This window comes from Octodon degus, unplaced genomic scaffold (assembly GCF_000260255.1).
Source record: "Octodon degus isolate 3935 unplaced genomic scaffold, OctDeg1.0 scaffold00046, whole genome shotgun sequence".
Lineage (NCBI taxonomy): Eukaryota > Metazoa > Chordata > Mammalia > Rodentia > Octodontidae > Octodon > Octodon degus.
Window position 1 is genome coordinate 13,789,943 of NW_004524622.1, and position 15,738 is coordinate 13,805,680.

Genomic DNA, 15,738 nt, shown 5'->3' on the forward strand with positions numbered 1-15,738 from the left:
ATACTGTTAATGGAATGTGTCAAGAGCTATACAATATTAATGAAGTAGATAAACAGATTATACAACATCCAGTTCATTGTATTTCATGAAAGCATTACAAATTATGGTTAGAGTGAATTTTTGTTATATTGTGAACAAAATTTAATATGCAGGAATATTCGAGGTTTGATCACAATGCTGTTTAGGAAAAAAATCAGGAAGATGTAAAGGCAAAATATCGAATGTTGATTGTGTATTTCTGGATACTGAAAATATGTTTTTTCTCTTGCTGTGCTATATTCTTAGGCCCTTACCAAATACTATTAGAGGTTGTTTGTTCATGTGTTTTGAATGTTTACATAGCACCAGCATTGACCTGGACACATAAAGCTCCTCAGATACAGTCTTTACCTCAGGTTGTTTATAATCTGTGTCTTATAATTGTATATAGCAACTTTTTAAATAACAAAATAATAAAATTATTATTTATTTTATTAGGGTAGATGAGGCAAAGAATTGTTCCATATATTATTAATTTGATCTCTTTCCCTCATAATCCAGTAAGAGCTCTGTGTTGGGCTGATCTTCAAAATAATACCTAAAACTTCATGAAAGGTGATTCAATAAGGGCTTTAGAAGGGAAGAGAAATAACAAAACAAAACACTTACATCATGACCATGGGGTAGAACAGTAGGCAAAGAGTTATTTTAAACAGGACACAAAGTGATAACTATAAGTGATAAAAGTGATAAATTAAACTAAATTAAAATTAAAACTCTATAAATCAGACCACATTGTTAGCAGCATAAAAAGGCAGTCCCTAGAAGGAATGTTTTTGTAGTTCATCTATTATGTTCATATCCAGAGTATATAAACAATACACGCATGCCAATAAGAAAAAGACAATATCCAAAAAACAAGCTAAGACTAAAACAGATCATTAAGAATCTCACATGACAATATGGAAAAGCTCCCAAATATTCATCATCATAGTAATCTGAGCAACTACTTAGAAGGCAGCAACATGCAATATAACAACAATTGTTGAATTCCTATCATCTCGTTTTTTGAAAGTCTGTATTGTTTTTAATTTTTTTAAATTTTTATTCTCTTTAGAATAATTTTTTTAAAAAAGAAAGCAAATTAAAACCACAACATGATGATATCTCTACACTCCAAATTATAAAGGTAGATTACAGTAAATGTTGATGGTGATATGGAATAACTGAACTTTCATATGCTCCTGTTGGCTGTTGGGGGTTGCGACTGATACAACCACCCATTTGGCAGAGGCACTAAACCTAAATATATATGAACTCCAGGATCCAGGAAAGCTAACACAAAGTATATGTTAGTTGTGTTGTTATGGTTTCCTGAATGTCCTGAACAAAATTAAAGAACAAAGAACAAAATATCAACAAATTGAGTTTTAAAGATTCGTTTGGCCTTTATTAGCAACTCACGAAGCAGGAATCATCCGCTGTACCAAGCAGGAGCTCTCTGGACATGGCAGAACACTTGGCTTTATGAGACAGGTTGAGCAGGGACAAGGGAACAGTGCAAAAAGCAGAAGACAGCAGTTAACCTCGTTCCTTCCTTGGGTGAGTTAGTGCAGAAGTGATGCCTTTGTCATCCTGACTCAGGAGGTTGACTAGATCAGTTATCACTGGCTTCTGTGAATCCCTCCTCCTATCCCAGAAAGCTAATCTGTTTGGGAGTTTGGCCATCATCTCTCTCTTGATTTCTCAGAAGGTGTAATCTTATAAATAAACAGCTTAAATTTGGATTTGCTGTCATGGTACCCGAACATAACTGACACCATTTGGGTTGACCTGTCAGCACTGATGCAAGAGCTCAGTCCAAATTAATGACTTCCCATAATTTTAATTTAATAACAAGCATACATATATACATGTAGGCATGCACACCTGTATGTATTCTATCCAACATTAACCACTACTGACTTTTTCCGCTATTACCTCTGATCCAGACTACTAGCAATTTACCCTAGCTCCACTCTTGCATTCCTGCAATCTTCACTTGTAGCCAGATGATAATTTTAAACAGAAGCCAGGCTATTCATGTCCTTATCTGGTAAAGCAGTATTAGCTTCCAGTGTCAATCAAACTAAAATTCTCTGAGGAGACATCTATCTGTGATTGACACTGTAAAGTAATCTGACCACCAAAATCTATCACTTATCCACTTACCCTGCTTTATTTTTCTTTATATTTCTTCTGACATACCATTTACTTACATGTATGTGTGTGTGTGTGTGTGTGTGTGTGTGTGTAAATTTGTCTCTCTATCACCTGGTATGTAAATGAGAGCAGGGACTTTATCTCCCTACTTTATATCTCTATCTAGAAAAGTGCCTGACATAAAATAAGCAAGGATGATGAATAGATGAATGCTGGATGCATGGATGGGAGAGTTTGTCATCAAAAATGGGCAGAATATATAGTATTAGCCTTTCTCATCATTTAGGAAACTAAGAGAATGGAATCAATAAGAAACAAATAAAATGAAATTATTCAGTGTTATTTTAGAGTACAGCCTTGATCTTCTGTTTCTCTCCCTGTCTCTCTTCTCCTTTCTCCTTCTGTTCCACACATGCACACATATACATATGTAGATACAGACAAGGAGAATGAAGTATAAACAGTTCTATTATATCACAAAATTATGCATATAGACTACTCTTTTCACTGAAAATGTTAGCAACTTTCTCTGTCTCATAGGCATACAATGTATTTTTATTATGCATACATTCAGGTATCTTACCCCTAAGTAACATAATATATAATAATTATAAATAATATGTAATTTATAAATACATACTGTATATGATCACAGATTACATAAAACTACTGGATCAGAATTAAATGAAAATGGCATTTAAGTAAAGATTCATTATATAAGAATTAAGCATTTTTATATAAGCCATTTGTCATGGTCATATGTCCTTTTAAAATACATAATAATATATATATATATACATATATATATGAATAATTTGTTCAGCACAACCAAAAACTTTTGAGACCTTTATGATAACTTTTTTGTAAGTGAACATGTCCAAAAAGTGAAATGATTTCAGTCGTGCTTCTTGCTTCCCTTTTCACAGAATGAGCTTAGCCCCTCCTGTCCCAAGCAATCAAGGGCATTTAAGGTTAACTGGCCCTTCTATGTAGACATTAATTACCTTTGCAAAGAGCCATCCAGTGAGATTTGTCACTTATTGGTTTATCTAAAAAAATAGCTAAATGTACAAATAGGGATGTGGGGGGTAAAGTCTAATTTGGTTTTCAACCTAGTCGATTCTTCAGTTTTGCTTTAAAAACAAAGAAAAAAAAGAGCAAGTTTTAGGGGAGAGATAGCTCAGCATCCTGAGCACCTGCCTGGCAAGCTCAAGGACCTGGGTTTGATGCCTGGTACCACACGCCTTGCCACCCCAGAAGCCCGGGCATGCCATGCTGGCCACCAGCTGAGACAGGAGGATCACTACCAGTCTGCGCTGCATAGCAAGACACTGTACCAAATCAACCAATCAATCAATCAATCAATAAACATTTTTAAAAGAACAAGTTTTAGGTCTTTTCAATTACTAAATAGCTTACTGTACAGTTTAGTTGTTTTCTTTTTGTACTGCTAAATTTGTTGTTTGGTTGTGTTTAATTTTAAAAATGAGAAATTTAGTGCTATGTACTTAACTGCTGGCATTTCTGTCCTTTGCATCTTCTCTCTCAGAAACAGTAAGCACGGTATCAATTCATGACTTTAAAAAAAGAACAAATAATAAAAAATAAAGCCCAGATTTCATTGAGTGTAATGAGGCCAATGTCAGAAGAGCATCGGCTCGAGTAACTGAAGCTTTTAATAAGGCAGAAAATGATCGTTGAAGAGAACAATGGCTTTTACTTCTGAGTACAAAATAACCATTAATGTCAGAGGGAAAAGCAGTGTCAGGGTTCATTTTGAAACACCTATCAGAAGGAGAAAGCTGAAGGTAATGAGGATGTATGTCCATGGCTTTTATGTGGGAGTTCTGGCTTCACCCCGACTGCCCAATGCGGATGTGCCTGCCCCAGAGCAAGTTACCTAACGTCTCCACATCTCACTGTCCTAGAGATGAACTATGAGGATGGCAAATGCATGTCTTGGTGGGGTTTTGGTGAAAATTAAATGAGGCCATAGTTCTAAAAGTTAAATGGTAGCCAAGATTCTAAAAAGTGTTTTTTAATTACAGTAATGTACAGGATTATGGCTGTGCTTAAAATTGAGTCCCATTCTTACTTGTCTCTACTCCAAAAATTACATCTCCACTTCTCCCAAGTTAGCTAAAGTTGCTTCCATCCTAAAAGTATGTGACAGGTAAGAAATTATGTTGCTTACCAATTTATGTATTTCGGACCTAATGTGGTTCCTTTAACTTTTTGCATAACATAAGAAAAACATAAGCAAAACATACAGGAAATAGAAATAATATGGATTGTTCACCTTCTTTCATGGGTGAAGAAACTAAAAGAATAGAATCACAACAGGAAACAAAGACAGTGAAATTATCTAATGCAATTTAGGAGTATAATCCAACTCTTCTGTTTCTTTCACTCCCTCTTCTCCTCTGTCTCTCATTTTGAGGTTGGCTTTTTCCTACAGTTTCAGATCAGGATAGTTTTCATTTATTTATTATTTATATGAGAATTTCCCAGATGTGCCAATCTAAACTAGGTTGTCTAAACCTTTGGAATAGAATGAGGGCCTTTTCTGAAACTCAAATTGTTAAGCCTGAGCATATATGAACAAGAAAGTCCCTGAAGCCTTAAGGTAAGGCGATTAGAGGTGAAAATTAGAGTGAGAAAAATCTCTTCCTTCTCTGCACCAGCGTAGAATACCATCCTGCTTTCCTAGCTTTCTGTCTATGATAGGAAAAGTTACCATTTAATGAACACTTGTTATGTACCAAGCATTGGACTATGCGCTATTTTATGTCATCTTCATAATAGACCAATACATTGTGTACTATTGTCATTTACAGATGAAAGACCTACTGTATAATTTGAGTAACTAAATAGCTTCATGAGTGTCACATATCTAGTAAGTGGTTAAATCAGGATTTGACTCGCTTGTCACCTGGATACCAGAGACTGAAATGTTATATGAAGCATTCAGCAAAGACCTTGCCACACAGTAGTGATCTGTATAAATGTGAATTCTCTAATATAGCCAGATAGCCCAAGGATAATGACTAATACGCAAAGCAACTTCCAGCCAAACTAAGGACCTCTTTCTTAGTAACATAAATTGTGCCAACCATAGTAATCATCTGAAAAAAAAATAAAGCTGAGATGTGTTGCATTACCTCCTCACATTCATGGGAAGTGGGATGGAGTTGGTGGGAGCAGTTGGAATTGGCTCAGAGCAGATTTGCAGGTGATGCACTGAAAGTAAAAATATTTTCAGGTTTTCCCTTTTTTTTTCTTTTTCCACAGTAATTAGTGAATACCAAAGACAGCAACTGGAGTCTGTGAGCTACTCCTCTCGCTATGCTCTGGGCCTCTTTTATGAAGCTGGCATGAAGATTGATGTCCCTTGGGCTGGGCAGTACATCACCAGTAATCCCTGCATACGCTTCGTCTCCATTGATAATAAGAAGCGCAATATAGGTCAGTACCCCCATTATTTCCCTTAAATACAGTAACAATAGTGGGTGTAGATCATGAAAAATGTTGTTTAATTGAGTGTTGCCATTCTGAACAGAGCAAGCATTTAACTCCAAGACACAGGGGATAAAATTTAATGTCACATTTCCCCAGTCATAAAATACACAGTGAAACCAGCAGTTTTTCAGGAACTCATTCACCACATGGTTTATATTACTGAGTTCATGAAAATAGTGTCAGAATGTTTAAGATTTTGAAATGACCCATGTTCTATTGCTTTAATATGGATCCATGTATATGCAAATATGTATCTCATCATCTATTTCTTAGAAGCTTTGTTCATTTGGTGTGGGCTTTTAAAAATTTGATAAGTGTTAATCATCCATTTCCATGGCTAGAAATATAAGATAAATTTTACTGTTATAAAAAAAATTTCACTTCAATATAATTTTGTTGTTTGCTTATACTTCATCTGAAAATATAGGGTAAAATTACTTTGTAAAGAATATGACTAAAATGACAGGGAAAGTGTTTCATGAGAGCTTTCCTAGAATGTGATGAAATCTACAGTTAACTTCCTTATTGAAGATAGTCATAAAAATTAGATATGAACTGCCAAAAGATGTAATGGATGTAGTGCAGGCAAAAAAAAAGTAAGCATGCATTTTTATTTGTAGGATTGTTGTGATCCCTGAGTTACTGCTTTTCATAAATAAAATATAATGATCTGAACTCTTAAATGACTAAACTCCTTAAAAGAATTGTCACTTCACTTTGTTACAATGTTTTATGGTACAGTGATGGTTTCATCAAGCCATTAGGTAGAAGTCTTGCTTGATAAAATCACCAACTAATGTCTCTTGGCTTGCCAGAATTTATAATGATAGAACTGAACTGGAGTATGGTTTTTATATCACAGCACATGATCTTAGAAAAATGTTTCTTTTATAACTTAAAACTCCCTAAGAGCTAGACTGTTTATATTAGCACAATACCATATATATGTGCGATCAGCAGTTCCTGAAATGCCCTATAACAGCAACGGACTAAGCATTTTTAACTCTACAACTGCTTTGTTCTGCTGAAAGAAAAAATAGTCCTTGATCTTCTCAAGTCATATGTTCTAAATTAGATATTATCCTTTGAGTATTGCTTCATAAGATATCTGTCAGGCTTTGTAACAGAAAAAAATGTAAGTTATTTATAAACAACGTAAGGGCATTGTTTATATTATCTGCTATGTAGGGAGTTGTATCTCCTCCAAATTCATATGTTGAAGCACTAATTCCAATATGATTGTATTTAGAGACAGGAGTTTTGTGAAGTATTTTAGACTATATAAGGTCATAAAAGTGGAGTTTTAACTCGGTAGGATTGTTAGCCTTATAAGACAAGTAAGAAAAAAATACAGGTCCTCACCCTGTCCTAGCTCTCACACACAAAGAATGGTCATGTGAAAACAGAGCAAGAAGGCCACCATCTTTATACTAGGGAAAGAGCCCTCACCAAGAACCATATCAATCAGCACTTTGATCTTGGATTCCAAGGTTCCAGAACTGTGAGAAATTTTTATTGTTTGAGGTACCTAGTCTCCATTATTTTGTCTCAAAAACATGCTTGGTGATAAGCGGGAACATCACTTCCTCTGTTCCTTGTTAAGAACTAAGGAAACTTTGCAGAAGTCTCTTAAAGATATGTCATAAACCAAAATTTGGATACTCAACAAGTACAAAACAGTTACTGGTAATGGAGAAGTTTGGGTGACAATATAGTAATAAACCTAAACAAATCAAGATTTGTTCCTAGAACTGGTATTAAGGTCATTTTCCTCCTAACTGGCTGAAGGGTCACTACCTAAATAAATAGGGCAGTCATGGCAAATCTTTTTAAACAAATGTGCAAAGTGCAGCCCAAAACTCGCATATTCATTACAAAGGGTCAACACTACAATGAAATCTGAACAATAAGGTTTTAGTTGTTTAGAAAAACAACTCATACATTAACATCTTTTATCTTAAAGAAATGATGTGTGCCATAATTTCCCCACCACTGAAATATGTTTTTGTTTGAAAGAAAGAAGTACTGAGGCTTGATTGGCAATCAATAATGCCCTTTAACCTTAAGTAAAATCATTTTTGAGGGAGGTAAAGTTCTAACGGTGACATATAAAGAGAAAAATTACATATATTAAAATTACATATATTCAAAATTACCTTTGATGTTCTTAAAAACTATATGACATTATGGAGAAGCATCTTTCCATAAATTCAGTAAGCCAATTTTTGCAACATTTAATAGTTGTTAGTTTCTTTAAATAAGGCTACATTAAATAGTTGGTTTGCATTTATAGGAAGGGGATATTTTCTGCTATGAAAGTCACACAGGAAGGAAAGAAATACCAGTCATATCTCCTAACAGACTAAATCTCCTGTACAAATATAGTGGGATGGAGTGTGAAAGCACCCACACTGCAATACAGAAACAATTTATAAAACTGAGCAGATTTGAAAGAATGAAACATAATATTAAGAAATTCTCATATGATTGACAATATTTATAATAGAATTTCTCACATTTTTGTATCAACAATCATACATACAGTTTTATAACTGCCAAGTGAATTGGAAACCATGATTTTTCTTCACCCATCTTGGTTCTACTTCAACTGGAAAGGAATACCTACTTTCTTTTGCCAATTGTATGGACAATTAATCTTCTTTTAGGCAAATTTTAAGTTATATGAAGTCTGGTTGTGACACTTCGTAACAAATAATCTATCTGCCTTCATTTAAGCAATTTTTTTTTCACTGTCTAGGATCAGAGTACTAAGTATGTCAAGTTAATTCCATGTAACATAAATGTTCATATGAAGTGCCTACACTATATTTTACTAATGTAGATATATAACAAGACCAGCAAGAGATGTTTCTTTATGCCACTAACATTACCGCACACCTCCCCTTTATTTGAGGTGGTTGATTGAATCAAGAATTAATACTGTAAAATACACTGTACTGCAGAAGATTATTTCTGCTCTGTCAACTAGGGCAAAAACAAGTGGAAGAAGGCTGTGATCATAAAGTAACAGTGTATTGATATGTCTGAAAGACAGAGGATAAAGTAGTCAAAACTAGACAAAGTTCAAGATATAATCATTTGTCAGAGATCAATAATAGGCAGTCTGTGCAAAGGTTTACAGCTGAAACCAACATTTCCCTTGGGTAAAGGAACTAAATTTCAATTAGTACTAGACCCAGATTCAAGTACCAATAGATATAGGCATGACTGATGTTTGCATTTCTAAGTATATTTGGTGGAACACTAGTTCCTTTAGGTGCTTTTTGGGAAAGAGCTTTGTCATCAGATAAGTTTGAAATATGCTTTACCACAGTTAGAAATCCTAACTAGCTATTGTCTTTCGTGCTTCACTTATGGGTAGAAAGAATACCCCAGATAACTGGGATGGAAGACCTGATTCTACAGTACAGGTATCAATAAGAAGATACAGAACAGCCCAATAACTCAGTGGATTAAAGTGCCTACAAGCAGGAACAGGGGCAGGGGTTCGATCCCCAGGCCTGCCTGCCAGCCCCGCCCCCAGGGCATGTGGAGAGGCAATTTAGACTGGGCATGGTGGTATGTCCCTGTAATCCCAGCTCTTGGGAGGCTGTAAACAGGCGGATCACTATGAGTCTGATCTAGTAGTGAGACCCTGAACACCCTGTAGACCCTTCCCTAAAATACAAAATAAATAAATAAATAAAAATAAGAAGATACACAGAGGAGGCTGGGGAGATAGTTCAGCAGTCTAAACACCTGCCTGGAGAGCACAAGGACCCAGATCTGAGTACTGCATGCCATGCCAGGCATGGTGGCATGCACTTGTAATCCCAGTGCTGCGGAGGCTGTGATAGGAAGCTCACTGAATAGCAAGACCCTGTAACAAATAAATAAATATTTTTTTTTAAATGAGGATGCACAGAAGCTTTTTTAGAAATAGGAAAACCCTTGTTTCTGATTAATTCAGATGTTATGGATTTGAATTTAAGATTTGGGTTAAAAAAAGATCTTCCTCATTTTAACCTAGTTCTATAATTTGGATCTCCAGTGTCCTTCAAAGGCGCATGGGTTAAAGGCTTTATCCTCACTCAACATGCAGCTATGGAGGTAGAAAGTTTAAGACACCAAATGTACAGAGAAGTCGTTCAGCTGTTGGAGACACGCACTGGAATGAGGATAGTGGGACTCACCTTCCTACTTCCTGTCTCTCCTTTTGCTTCCCAGCTGCAAAGCGAGCAGCCGTGAAGTTTGCACCCCCTACCAAGATGCTCCTTGGTCCAAGAGTGATGATGCAGCAGGCGTGAACTTGCACAACAGTGATCCAAATTAAAGATTTTATCCTCATAAGTTGATTATCTCAGAGATTTGCTATAGCCCCAGAAAACTGGCTAAGACACATGGGTAGTTTTTAATATTATCATTATTGGATTATTATCATTAGATTAGCATAGGGATAAGAATTTAAATTAAAAAGACCTATATTCAAACTTTGGCTCTGAAAAGTGCCACTGATATGCTTTTTCTGCTTGAGCCTTATGTTAGGCTAGTTTTTGTAGTAAATACACCCAGAACTTTAATAGTCTGAACATAACAAAAATTTCTTTTTCAGCCCAAACAGATGCTTATGCTTGGTAGGTGGTCTTATTTGAAGTGGTTATTTGTGTAAATATTTAAGGAGATGAAAGTTAACCACCCTGATTTGATCCTCACACATTGTATACATGTTTCAAGTTATCACACTATGTCAAAGAAAATGTGGCAGCTCTAATGTGTCAATTTAAAAAAACTTTAAAAAACATTAGGAAAAGGGAGATTATTCAATGATCCAAGGTCCTACATATTTAAACTGACTGTGCTCAGAGACATTAATTCAGTAGATTGGAAAGATAATAGAGAAGAGAGTACGTGAAATGTGTTACGGTTTGTGTCTAGGTGTCCCCCAAAGCCTCAAGCAGTCATGGGACAACTTCTGGAGTTTGTGATTGGTTATTGTGGGTGTGGGTGCTCCACTTGCCCTGGGCAGGCAATTTGCATTGCAGTGTAAGGAGGGGAGAGAGGCCAGCCAGCTGCCTGAGCTGCTGCCACTCCTTTGCTCTCTGTTCTTTGCCACCACCATGAAGGGTTGCTTTCTGCCATATGCCAGGCTGCCTTGGTGCCAGCCAAGTATGGACTGAAACCTCCAATTACTGTGAGCTAAATAAACCTTTCCTTCCTTCATTTTAGGTGTCAGGTATTTGTCCCAGCAACAAGAGGACAGTAACTGAGACAGTAGGTGAACTCTAAGTAGAATGTATAACATGTGTGCTTATATTTTATTGTTCAAAACACAATCAGTTATGTGTACATAACAGTTTATAAGAGAATCTGGGCCTGCAGTCTTGAGAACAAAATGTAGATTTAGTGAACATTTATACAGTCTTTGCTAAAATAGTTAGTATATATCCTTCTATAAAAATGAACAGATTAGACATGTAGGATGATAAATAGGTTTCAAATATAAGTGTATGAGTTTGAGGCCAGCCTCACAGTGAGACCCTGTCTCAAACAAAGAAATGTGTGTGTGCATGTGTGTGTGTGTGTGTGTGTGTGTGTGTGTGTGTATGTGTGTGTACATCTTAACAGGTAGTCACTACCTACAACAGAAACTAAGGATTATTCCAAGGCCAGAGCCAGATTCAGCAGAAAAGAGTTCTGCCAAAAATTACCAATGTCTGTCATGAAGAGAGTATAGAGAGTAAGGCTATAAGTGTGATTTACCTCTCAAGATCTCTAAGATACTCCAAAAAAATCTTAAATTTGGAGTCAGAGTAGCCAAGAGTCACACCACCCATATTCAACTCAGTTCCACTACTTACTAGGTATAACATTCAATACATCACTTAAGCCATCCATTTCCTCCTCGATACAATGTGGAAAATAATAACACCAGACTTAAGGAATAAGAAATAATATGAATGTATAAAGCATTTCACATGTGTATGTATTACCTTTCCACTGCTAGGACAAAAATATGTGACATGCATGACTTAAAATACCAAGCTTAGTGTGGCTCAAAGTTTTAGAGGTGTCAGTTGATGTCACTTGACTCCGTTGTTTTTAGCCATGTGATGAGGCAGAAGCATCATAGAAAGGGTATGGCAGAAGAATGCTGCTTACTTCACAGCAGCCAAGAAGCAGAGGTGGGAAAAGGTAGAGAGAAAGGGGCCCAGGACCAGATGTAGTCCCCAAGGTCACACCCATGACCCATGCCCTTCAACTGGGTCCCACCTCCACATTTTCCCTGTTCAAGTGCCATACACTGTGTCCCAGGAAGCTCTCAAAGTTCAGGGGGGTGTAAGAGGTTAGAGAAGTAAAAATAAGAGACAGAAAGCTGAGGTCAAGTGGAACCCTCTCTCTGGCTAGAAAGAAAGGACTTCTAACCACCTTAGAGCATTTATTTATGCAATCAGGAGGTTATTTATACATTCAATTTCAACTCCTCTGCCTGGCAACTTTGTATGGCTCACCTGAACACCTCACATTCTTAGAGCTGGAACAACTTGTTTTGTGCCTTGCCTGGGGACCTCTTTGTTCTCAGATGGGCCTTGCCTTGCCCTGGCACATGTGATCAATTTCCAGCTTTGGTCACTCTGTATGACTTCCCACTAATACCATCAAATTATGATCCCATCTGTTGATTAATCCCCTGCAGTTAGAATCCTTATGATCCATTCCCCTTCTGCAAGTCTCACCTTTGAACATAAGAATGATGGGGAGACATTTTAGAACTAAACCATAATAATACGGCACTTAGCAAATAAATCAGTATATGTAGTACCTACTTTTATAATTAATTGTTCTAGTCTTTAACTTAGGTATTTTATTCTCCAAAGCAAAGATAAATACAACAGTCTAACTTAGGTTAATGCAGTCCTGCTACCAATACAGATAGGTGGCAGGGCAGCTTGAATAAGTAAAACATAAATGACTCTGAAAATGATTGATCAGAATTTTAGCATGCTTCCCTGTTCACTGTCTGGAGAGCATTAATGATCAATAAAATAGCCAGTAAGTTCAATAAAAGAGATTAGTATAGTTCAGGACTCTAGAAATGTGATAGTAAATTACCATAATTGCAATGTTTTCAATATCTCATCTAGGAAAATAATCCCACTTATTAAAAAATAGGATAAGCAAATGAGCAAAATTTTTATCAGGAATTTATCCTTACAAGAATTTTGTTGTTAAATTCCTTGAATAACAAACACTAATATAATATACAATACATTTAATGACCATTTTGAAAAGATGCAGAAATCCTATTCCATACAGACTTACCACATTAACTTTTTATAAAAGACAAGGGCACAAAATGAAATCCTATCAATAATTGGGATAGACCTGAGATTTTAGATACATTGTGATCACTTAGTGAGTTCATAATTATTCCAATTAGTCGTGAGACGACAGCACAAAATGCTCTGCTTTAGGATTTGAGTAAATGGGAAGTTACTTGAGCTTTCAGAAAATACAATCTGTATAAGTAAACTTTTACACATAGAAGAAAAGAAGGAATGGGGGAAAAAGAAAAAAGAGAAGAACTGCAATCATGAAAAAGTTCAGATTTCTCATTTAGCCTTTATTTTGAAAAATCAGAACTCTCACATTAAACAACCATCATGAAACTAAGTAACAGGCAGTATACAGTTAAGAAAGTCATGTTATGATAGACATGGCAGTTTTTTGGTTTTGGTTTTGGGGGGGGTTGTTTGTTTGTTTGTTTTTGGTGGTACCAGGGATCGGACTCAGGACCTTGCACTTTCCAGGCAAGCACTTATTGCACTGTGTATCTCCCAGGCCCAACACAGCAGTTTGTAATTCACTTATGTAATATGCTTTCCGTATAAATCAGTTACATCAGCTTAACAAACAGCAGTTAAATATTAATTGCAAATATCCACCTTGTTATCACAGGAATGCTATAGAATAGAAGATACTTTGTACCAGATTGCAGAGTAGGTTCAGGAAAAGACATATGTCTATATGTTTATGTATGTGTAAATATACACAGACTCATATAATATGTATCCTTAATATATGTATATGTAAAATATTTCTTGTTTAAATTAATAGGCATGTTATAAAATAAGATTGATCTTATTTCACATGTTACTTATATTTAAAAACAAAAGTAACCTTTCATTAGAGAATGAAATAACAACACATTTTATAAGGAGGACATTTGCTCACAAAGTAAAAACAAACAATCAACCCTTTTCAACATCTAGGTTTCCCTGTCAAGCTGTTGTCAAAGGAAAAGATTTACATCTAAGATAATAACTGTCCACTCACTTGCCAAACAGCTTATTATGAAAATCAATGCCAAGGATTGAATGAAAGTAGAATATCAGCATTAAAAATAAAGTTTAAAAATATCTTTTGGAGTATATTACTGGAAGTGTGTGTGTGTGTGTGTGTGTGTGTGTGTGTGTGTCTGTCTATCCCATGGCATCTCTTTCAGCAAAATTGAATTCCTAGGTATATGATTTGTATATTTTCCATTCTTGACTCATTCACTTGAACCAATATGCATGAGTATGTTTTGAATGCCTTCTGTGTGTCAGGCATTGTGCTGAGAACTAGGGATTCTGCTGTCCCTACCCTCACAAAACAAAGATTCATGAAATCTGTTCAAATGAAAAATCCTAAAGGAAATCCATAGCCATGTGAGGCTCTGTTGGACTAGTGAAATAGTCCAGAGAGTATTTTCACAAGTCCAAAGCAATATACTGATTTACAGAGTGTTAACTCATATCTGTGATCAAACCCAGGAAAAGGCACATTGCCTTTGACACTATTACGAGCTTTTAAGACAATACTTAAGACTTTTTGTCAATATAAACCCACAAATCTCCTTCATTTAGGTGAGGAAATGAAAAATGGCACATCTAAATCCACGAATAATTCAGAAACTTTATTATGATCTATTATTTATCTTTCTACTAGGGTTGCCAAAAAGTTCAATAGGTGCAAATAAGTCATGAAATATCCAAGAAGCAATGAGAAATGGGTAAAGAAAGCTTGGAGTATACAACTGTGTGGGATTTCTATAGCTATAAACAAAATGACAGATTTATGTATCATCTGCACTAAGTGAAACTTGGGTACTAAATGCCACAGATCTCTCCATTGTCAGCATCCCACCTTTGATTTCTGCCCACCTGCCCTCTGAGAATAGTGTGTATGTTCACTTGTGGTATTGGCCTAAGCTTTGAGCAATCAGGCTGAGATTTACAAGAGACCATCAGGTTGACCAAGAATTGGTGCTGAACATAAAAGCCAGATGTGTTGATGAGTTATTATAGCTTCCACCTACTTTTGTGGAGGAGGAAGCAAATGAGAACAACAGAAAATTGCTGCCAATTTAGAAAGAAAACAGCAAGAACTCTACTGCCTGTTGGCTTTGTAAAGTGGTGAGGTCAAGGAATGTCAAACCAAGAAGAATTCAGCAAGGTACCCAACTGAGAATTGCTACAGTCCCGCAGACCTTTGTCTGCACTGACAAAGGTCAAGGCATAGGTGTGCGACTATACTGTGATGAAGGAACTGCAGTATCACGTACAATATCAGCCAATTTGTACCATTTATAATTCCAGTCCTTTAAACTAAATGCCTCTTTTATTTGCTGAGGAATGAGAGAAAAGAGAGCTCCTAGGCTCTGTTTAAGAACATTCGAGACATCTTGAAGCACTGGGGATGGGAGGGATAAAGAAAGGAAAAGAAGAAGAAAATCTAGATGGCGAGAGACTCTGGTTTGATCTATAAGGTTAACATGTGGGTTTTTACATTGTTTGCTGTAAAATTTAATTTTTGACCCTCCCACAACTTTTTCTACAACCACAACATTGCCCTGGTATAAGCAATTGTTTTGTATACATGGTTGCATTTGGGAGGGGGAGGGGAGTTGTTTATAAATTAAGATAGCCAAGGAATTTTTGGAAATATCTAGGTTAAAATTAGACAAGAGCTTAATGATTTCTTTAAGTTAGTTCCTTT

At 36.0% G+C, this 15,738-nt stretch overlaps 1 protein-coding gene across 5 annotated transcripts in view; it reads left to right on the top strand.

Annotated features, from left to right (window-relative positions):
- The window catches only part of Rnls (renalase, FAD dependent amine oxidase), a 405,492-nt gene that overhangs the window by 280,607 nt on the left and 109,147 nt on the right, over positions 1-15,738 (top strand). For all 5 annotated transcript variants that reach the window (XM_023716220.1, XM_023716221.1, XM_004632117.2 and 2 more), the window contains one exon: positions 5,473-5,646. In XM_023716220.1, the coding sequence (XP_023571988.1) occupies positions 5,473-5,646 (174 nt within the window). The remainder of the gene's footprint in view (positions 1-5,472; positions 5,647-15,738) is intronic.